Source organism: Bison bison, unplaced genomic scaffold (assembly GCF_000754665.1).
Source record: "Bison bison bison isolate TAMUID 2011002044 unplaced genomic scaffold, Bison_UMD1.0 scf7180017864503, whole genome shotgun sequence".
In the NCBI taxonomy this organism is placed as follows: Eukaryota; Metazoa; Chordata; class Mammalia; order Artiodactyla; family Bovidae; genus Bison; species Bison bison.
In genome coordinates this window covers 4,470,960-4,480,295 of record NW_011495061.1, presented here as the reverse complement: position 1 = coordinate 4,480,295, position 9,336 = coordinate 4,470,960, and the positions used below count along the sequence as shown (strand labels likewise).

General features: G+C 36.2%; 1 protein-coding gene across 1 annotated transcript; it reads right to left on the bottom strand.

Moving 5' to 3' along the window:
* Positions 1 to 7,731: 7,731 nt before the first annotated feature.
* LOC104980599 (olfactory receptor 502-like) lies at positions 7,732 to 8,670 on the bottom strand. Its single transcript, XM_010829368.1, is given in 1 exon segment — positions 7,732 to 8,670. A coding segment is annotated over 1 exon segment (930 nt). The 5' UTR covers positions 8,662 to 8,670.
* Positions 8,671 to 9,336: the final 666 nt, after the last annotated feature.

Sequence of the window (9,336 nt, the reverse complement as noted above, 5' to 3'; positions counted from 1 at the left end):
CTCATGCGGAGAGTTGACTCACTGGAAAAGACTCTGATGCTGGGAGGGATTGGGGGCAGGAGGAGAAGGGGACGACAGAGGATGAGATGGCTGGATGGCATCACCGACTCGATGGACGTGAGTCTGGGTGAACTCCGGGAGTTGGTGATGGACTGGGAGGCCTGGCGTGCTGCAATTCAGGGAGTCGCAAAGAGTCGGACACAACTGGATGAATGAACTGAACTGAACTGACTGAAAATCGTTTTCCTCTTCAAAATTTGTTTTAGGTACTCCAAGTTCATTTATTTTCCATAGAAATTTTTAAATGTTTATCAACTTACACACACACACAAAACCCAGTAAAATTTTTATTGCTATTGCGTTGAATTTATAGTTCATTTTAGGGAGAAGTGACATTTTAATATTTGGTGCTATTATAAATGATAATAATTTAAAATTTTATTTATTATTTTTTGGCCTCTCCCTGTGGCTTGCAGGGATCTTAGTTCCCTGACCAGGATTTGAACCTGGGCCATGGCAGTGAAAGCACTGAGCCCTAACCACTGAACCATAAGGAAACTCCTTAAAATTTATTTTTAATTTTCAGTTGCTTAGTGTCAGTATACAGTTGATTTTTTGAATATTGAGCTTGTATGAAGTAAATTTATTAAATATAATTATAGTCAGTATTTAAACATTAATTTTTTGAATTCTCTACAATCATTTGCAAATGAAAAAGACTTTTAAAAGGAAATGATACAAATGAACTTACACAACAGAGATTCACAGACTGAGAAAACAAACTCAATGGTTGCCAGGGGGTGGGGTGGTGGGGTTGTGGGGGTGGGGAGGGATAGTTAAGGATTTTTAGAAGGTAATGTATACACTGCTTTATTTAAAATGGATAACCAACGGACACGACTGAGCTACTTCACTTTCACTTTTCACTTTCATGCATTGGAGAAGGAAATGGCAACCCACTCCAGTGTTCTTGCCTGGAGAATCCCAGGGATGGGGGAGCCTGGTGGGCTGCCGTCTATGGGGTCGTACAGAGTCAAACACAACTGAAGCGACTTAGCAGCAGTAGCAACCAACAAAAACATATTGTATAGCACATGGAACTTTGCTCAATGTTATGTGCCAGCCTGGATAAGAGGTGGATTTGGGGGAGAATGGATACTTGTATATATATGGCTGAGTCCCTTCACTGTTCACCTGAAACTATCACAACATTGTAGTAATCAGCTATACCCAAATACAAAACATTTTTTGGTGTTAAAAAAAAAAATCAACAGCATATAACAGAAATTCAGAAACCGGTTCACACAAGTATAGCCAACTAACTTCAAACAAAATTACAATTCAGTGGAGATAAGATAGTTCAATGGAAAAAAGATAGTTTTTTAATAAATAGTGTCTCAATGATTGGAATAATTAGGATTTCATAGGCAAAACCAAACAAATCTCAACCTATTTTTCACCTTATACAAAAATACAGTCAAGATGGATATGGACCAAAATGTGAAATGTAAGATTTTCAGAAGAAAGCATAGAGTTACTCATGATCAGGGTTATGCAAAAAGTTCTTGACACCAAAAGTCCAATACACATATCAAAAAATTGATAGGTTGGAAATATCAAAATGCAAGTTAAAAGCATAAATAGATACCATTTAGAGAAAACTAATAATATCAAATGTTGGCAAGATTGTGAACCAATTTGACTCTCAACATTGCAAATGGGAATATAAAACAGTACAATCACTTTGAAAATAGTTTGAAAATTCTAAAAGCAAAAGCATATCTCCTAGAAATTCCACTCTTAAGTGTTTACCTAAAATAAATGAAAAATGTCCACACAGAAATGATTCAAATGTTCATATCAACATCATTCACAATAGTCCCAACTGGAAACAATTCCCACCAACTGGAGAGTAGATTTAGAAAAGTTGTGTATTTATACAATGATATACTACTGTACAATAAAAAGCAAAACTGTGGATATATAAATTATTAATGTATTTGTATATATCAAAATAATTATGATTATGATTAAATAATCATAAAATAATTATAAAGTTATCATAAAAATAATTATGATTAGACAAAGAAATCTCTATATACTGTATAAGAAATAATATAGTGTATATGTATAAGAAATCCATAGTTTATATACTATATACGCCTCATCTTACAAATTTACAGAAAAAAGAAACTGATTTATATTGTCAGAAAACAAATCATTAGTTGTCTCTAATTAGTTGTCCCACCTAAACAAATCATTAGGTGTACAGAGAAAATGCATTGCCGTGGGGCAGAAGGAATCATTGAGAGATAACTGAAATGCTTTTTTGTTTGACTGTGGTTGCGGTTTAATGATTAAATGGGTAAATATTATTAAATCATCCATTTTAAATGGATTTGCTTATTTTACTGAAGGTTATTATACTTTAGAAAATATTTTTTTAAAAAGCCTACAGTTTGGATATATAGAATCTTTATTGTGTGATGACATTGTTCTTCATATTGACTAGTGTGTTGGTTACGTGGGTGTACACATTTGTCAGAACTCTCCAAACATATACCTAGGTTTATGCATTTTGCTATATATAGGTATCCTTCAATGAATAAAGTAACAAAAAATTAAAAATTCCCCTTTTGTCATTTTAATGGGGTTTAAGAGGGTTATAAAATTGGATGCTTGTATTTATTTCATCTTTACCCAGAAGTCCCTGATTCCATATGAGTTTTAGAATTAATTTTTGTGTTCTCTAAAAAAAAAAAAAAAAATCCATTTGGAATTTTATTTAGGATTGCATGCGTGTTAGAGATTAATATAAGTAGAATTGACAACTTTGTTAAGTTTCTCAACCCAGATCATAATATGTCTTATTTTTGGTGCTTTTTGATTCTTGCATTGTGCTTCTACTGATGCATAGAGAATGATCAATTAGCAGCTTAAACCACACATACATACTATACACACATATCTTTCATTTTTAATGTATTTTACTACATCATATACATCAAAACTAAATCTTAGAATTTTTTCCTCCAGCTTATAATTTTTCCTTTAGCTTTTTATTGTGGCTTAGGTCTGTGGACAACATATCTTTCCAGGGTGGTTTGTCTGAAGATATTTTAATTGTTTCTTTATTTTTAAAAGGTAGTTTTATAATTATAAAATTTTTTGTTGAAAGTTTATTTTCCCTTTTACAGCTTTGAATATTTCATTCAAATAGATTTTGATCTCCATGGCTTTTTTTTTTTTTTTTCTGATTAGAAATCAGGCATTAATTATATTAGAAAGAAAGTGAAAATGTTAGTTGCTCAGTCAGGTCTGATTCTTTGCAACCCCATGGGCTATAGACTGACAGGTTCCTAAGTCCATGGAATTCTCCAGGCAAGAATACTGGAGTGGGTTGCCATTCCCTTCTCCAGGGGATCTTCCCAATCCAGGGATCCAACCCAGGCCTTTGCATTGCAGACAGATTCTTTACCATCTGAACCACCAGGAAAGCCCAATTATATCAGAGTTCCCTGCATATAATGTCATCACATATGTTTTCCTCTTGCTGCTTTCAAGATTCACTTTGGTTTTCAGTACTCTGCTATTATGTTCACAACTGTGAGACTAAGTGTGTGTGTGAGTATGTATATGTATGTATCTTTTTTGGGATTCACTATGCTTTGGGATTTTTAGGTAAGTTTTTTTTTTTTTAAACCAGATTTGGGACATTTCAACCCTTAATCCTTAAATTATTCTATGGCTTTTTTTCCTTTCCTCTTCTCTGGGATTTTTTTCTCCTTCCCTGGTGGCTCAGACGGTAAAGTGTCTGACTGTAATGTGGGAGACCTGGGTTCAATCCCTGGGTCAGGAATATCCCCCGGAGGAAGAAATGGCAACCCACTCCAGTACTCTTGCCTGGAGAATTCTATGGACAGAGGAGCCTGGTGGGCTACAGTCCATGGGGTGGCAAAGAGTTGGACACGACTGAGCGGCTTCACTTTCACTTTCTCTGGAATTTTTTTCTCCTTAGATACTTTATTATTTTATGTTATAATTTTTTTTAAATTTTCATTTCTAATTGCTTGTTACTGGTATTTAGAGAAATAATTGGTTTTGTCTCCATCTTGCTGCTGCTGCTGCTGCTGCCGCTAAGTCACTTCAGTCGTGTCCGACTCTGGGCGACCCCATAGACGGCAGCCCACCAGGCTCCTCTGTCCCTGGGATTCTCCAGGTAGTATAGTCATCTTCACAATATTGATTCCTCCTACCCAGGAACATGAAGTATCTCTCATCTGTTTATGTCATCTTTGATTTCTTTCACCAGTTTCATAATTTTCCATATACAGGTCTTTTGTCTCCTTAGGTAGGTTTATTCCTAGATATTTTATCTTTTTGTTACAATGATAAATGGGATTGATTCCTTAATTTCTCATTATGATTTTTCATTGTTAGTATACAGGAATGCACATGATTTCTGTGTATTGACCTTACATCCTGTAACTTTGCTGAACTCACTGATCAGCTCTAGTAATTTTCTGATAGTTTCTTTAGGGTTTTCTATGTATTGTATCATGCCATCTGCACACAGTAAGAGTTTTACTTATTCTTTTCTGATCTGGATTCCTTTTATTTCCTTTTCTTCTCTAATTGCCATAACTAGGACTTCCAAAACTATGTTGAATAATAGTGGTGAGAGTGGACATCCTTGTCTTGTTCCTGATCTTAGAGGGAATGTTTTTAGCTTCTAATCATGGAGAATAATGTTTGCTGTTGGCTTTTCATGTATGGCATTTACTATATTAAGGTAGCTTCCTTCTATACCCATTTTTTGAAACATTTTTATCATAAATGGGTGCTGAATTTTGTTGAAGCCTTTTTGTACATTATTGAAATGATCATATGGTTTTTATCTTTCAATTTGTTAATATGGTATATCATATTGATTTTGTTTATATTGAAGAATCCTTGCATCCCTGGTATAAACCCAACTTAATCATGGTGTATGAGATTTCTAATGTGTTGTTGAATTCTGTTTGCTAGAATTTTGTTGAGGATTTCTGCATCTATGTTAATCAGGGATATTGACCTGTAATTTTCTTTTTTCATGTTGTCTTTGCCTGGTTTTGGTATCAGGGTGATTCTGGCCTTGTAGAATGAGTTTGTGAGTGTTCCTTCCTCTGCAGTTTTTTGAGAGAGTTTCAGAAAAATAGGCATTAGCTCTTCGCTAAATGTTTGCTAGAGATCCCCTGTGAAGCCATCTGGCCCTGGGCTTTTGTTTTTTGGGGGATTTTTGATCACTGTTTTGATTTCAGTATTTGTAATTAGGTTGTTCATAATTTCTATTTCAGCAAGAAAAAAAGGGAGAAAAATCAAATCAACAAAATCAGAAATGAAAAAGAGGTTACAACAGACAACAAGAAATACAAAAGATCATAAGAGAATATTATGAGCAACTATATGCTAATAAAATGGACAACCTAAAGGAAATGGACAGATTCTTAGAAAAGTTCAACCTCCTGAGACTGATGCCCATATATCTTAATGATTCTGTTTCTGTTGTCTGCTGTTTCCACTGACTCCCACGATGTGTGTAATACCTTATTTCCTTGGTGCTGGTCACAATTTTTCAGTGTGTGTTGGTTATCCTGTTTAATATTTAGTAGGAATAATTGAGGCTTGAGTTATTCATTTGATTGTTCAGTTCACTCAGAAGTACCACCTGTGCTTGACAGAACCTTATACCCAAGTTGAAGGCTTGGGACTCTCTAGATCTCCAGGGCTGCACATAAGTGCAAGACTTGGTCACTGGGTTTCTGCTTATCTTGAGGATATATGTTAAACTTATCTCCATAATTCTTATCTAGTTGTACCCTAGGCTTATGATATTTGTTCCACCCATCCCCAAACATCACTGAATGCAAACCTGGGATGGTAACACTTCCTTCTTGCCTGTCAAATTCTCTCATTGCTGAAGCATATGTGAGTGTTAGGTGTACTTCTCTGGATTCTCACAGTCCCTGGTAAAGCAATTCCTTATACTATAATCTCTTCTGTGACATTTTATCTTAAGCATCCTATCGTTTGTTTTTGTTGTGCTCACCATGGAGTTGATTCAAATTACCAAACCTGTCATAACCCTAAAGGTAAACGTGAGTGGAATATTAGACTTGCACAAATGTACACAGGTAACATCCTATACAATAGGCAGTGAGTGTCTTCACCTCAGATGTTGCTCAGATGTTAGCTTCCCAATGAGGTCAACACTAACACTTCCTGCACTGGCAGGTTAAGCTTCATTACTCTGTCTGCTTTTTCTTTCTCTATACCCCTACCCCCTTCAAATAGTCTGAATCACTAACTTGTTGGTTTTATTGTTACGCTTATGCTATGAAGTAAATACTGCTGCTGCTAAGTTGCTTCAGTTGTGTCCGACTCTGTGCGACCCCAGAGACAGCAGCCCACCAGGCTCCCCTGTCCCTGGGATTCTCCAGGCAAGAACACTGGAGTGGGTTGCCATTGCCTTCTCCATTGCAGGAAAGTGAAAAGTGAAAGTGAAGTCGCTCAGTCGTGTCCGACTCCTGACCCCATGGACTGCAGCCTACCAGGCTCCTCCATTCATGGGATTTTCCAGGCAAGAGTACTGGAGTGGGGTGCCATTGCCTTCTCCGGAAATAAATACTATGAAAGAAAATATATTAGGTGCTTGTAACTTCTATTTCCAATGGCCTGTGACTGTCTCTGGAATACAAGAGTAACTTAATATGCTTTTTGAATGTATGAAAGAATAAGTGAACGAAGGAGATGATTAATGCACCATGACTCTGGGAGCAAACATATAGAATCTGTGCCTGAAACATTAAAGAGGGGACAGGAAAACTCAACAAATTCAGTTGTCATCAGCACAGAGAGGTTGATTGAGCATCTCTAAGAAACAGTCACAAATTCAGGGGGAACAATCCAGTTCCTTCCAGCTTCCTGAGAAGGATGTAAGCCTGACCATGAACAAGTCACTCCAAGAGGTTGTTCCACTCAGTCCCTGAGGAGTTTTTCTGGTTGTTCAGTCACTGATTTGGGTCTGACTCTTTGCAACCCCATGGACCACAGCACACCAAGCTGTGTCCTAGATTCCTAGAGAGAAATCACTGTTGAACCTGACAGAATTCACAAGTCAGTCAGGGACTTCTGTTCTTCCCTGGGGATTCCCTGGGTGGTGACTGGAGCCAGAGACTAGGAACATAGGCCAGAATTTATGGATCCTTAAAGTCCATGCTCAGCATATATCTGAGAGAACAGATATATGTTCTGTTCTGCTTCCTGCAGAACGTCTCCAGAAACTTTCAGATTCCACTTTGTCATTTCCTTTCAGAATGTACACAAGCAAAACTATAGTTATCTCCCTTATTACAGAATAGACTGCAGTTGAAAATACACACAGGCTTAAATGTTTGGAGATACAATAATCCTATGGTAGAGTACAATTTTTGAAAAAATATATGAAAAACATTTTAAAATGATTTTAAAAGATGAAATATGTTTATATGAACCAATTTTTTTCTTAATTGTAAGTTTAATTTTATTAAAGGAAACTTACTATGGGTCTTTGACTCACAATTAGGTATCTGAAAATCTTCTCCCTACCTTTACTAAAATATAGCAACCAGGATAATGTGATGGGTATATTTAAACCACAAACACTTAATTTCCTCTCATTATTATATATATGGCATATTATTGTATCAAATTCTATGAAATAACAGACTTCACTAAGAAAGTATTTTTCTGGCAAGCTCTCTTCAGAGCCCCCTTAATCTCATTGTTCCTGAGGCTGTAGATGAGGGGGTTCAACATGGGGATCACCACCATGTAGAACACAGACACCACCTTGTTCTGGTCAGTTGAGTAGCTGGACTTGGGCATCACGTAAATGAACGTGATGGTCCCATAGAACAGAGTGACTGCTGTGAGGTGGGACGTGCAAGTGGAGAAGGCTTTGTGACACCCCTCAGTGGAGTGCATCTTCAGGATGGTGATGAGGATGTAGATGTAGGATACAGCTATGACAGTCACTGTGATCACAACGATGGAGCCAGCCGTAAATGAGGGGACAGCTGCAGGGATACTGATGTCAGAACAGGAGAGTTCCACCAAAGGAGCAAAATCACAGAAAAAATGATTGACTCAATTTGGTCCACAGAAGTGTAAAAAATAGAAGGAAATAGTAAAGGAGGAGGCATTGAAAAAACCACCTATGTAAGCCACTATGAGTAACTGGATACAGATTTGTGTGGACATTTTGGTGGAATAAAGCAGTGGGCTGCAGATTGCTATAAAGCGATCATGTGCCATGGCAACCAAAAGGATGCACTCAGTTGACCCGAAGAAAACAGCTGAACCAAGCTGGATGGCACATCCAGGGTAGGAGATAGTATTTTTCTCCACCAGGAAGTTTACAAGCATATTGGGTGTAACAGAAGATGAATAGCCCACATCAGCAATGGCCAAGTGGCTCAGGAAAAAATACATAGGATGATGGAGCTGAGACGAGATTCTGATAAGAATGATTGTGCTGAGATTCCCACATATGGTCACCAGGTAGATACAGAGGATGATCATGAAGAGGATGATTCGAAGGACTGGATCATTTGTTAAACCCAGTAAAATGAATCCTGTCATTGTAGTACCATTCCTCTGCCACAGGGAATCCATGAGATAAGGTAGCTGCTACCAAAATGAACCTAGATAAAACAATTTATTACAGAAGTTGTAAATTTGATAATTTCATTTTTATTAGTACAGATATAGGGTGTGATTATAAATAAAGATATTCAAGAATCAGTGCATATTTACATGCAGTTGTGAGACTATTATTTTCAGCAGAATTATCAGAAAACTTTCTTGAAATAATGTCTTTTACCTTATGTATCATATTGTGTCCAAAATGCACTTAAAGTGGATTTAAACTCATAGAACAAATATAACAAATGAGATTAAAAAAAACCAATGAGTATAATTAAAAAATTAGAAAAGAAATGTGTAGGGTTTTGTAATAGAGATTTGATTAATAGCTAAATTTTATTATATGCTTATAAATTATAAGCATCAATTTAAGCATTTTATATTTATATGCTTATAATTTAGTATGTGTGTGTGTATATAGTCTATGCTTATAATTTAGTCTGGTATTTAGTATATATATAGTAGATGTTTATAGTCTATTTTTCATCAAATATTTATTTTTATTATTTTATAGGTGAGTAAACTGAATCTGAGGAGGTTCTATAAGTTGTACAAGATTATATAGCAATTGATAGAATCAAAATATGAAGTCCAAAAAAATCTGACTACCCA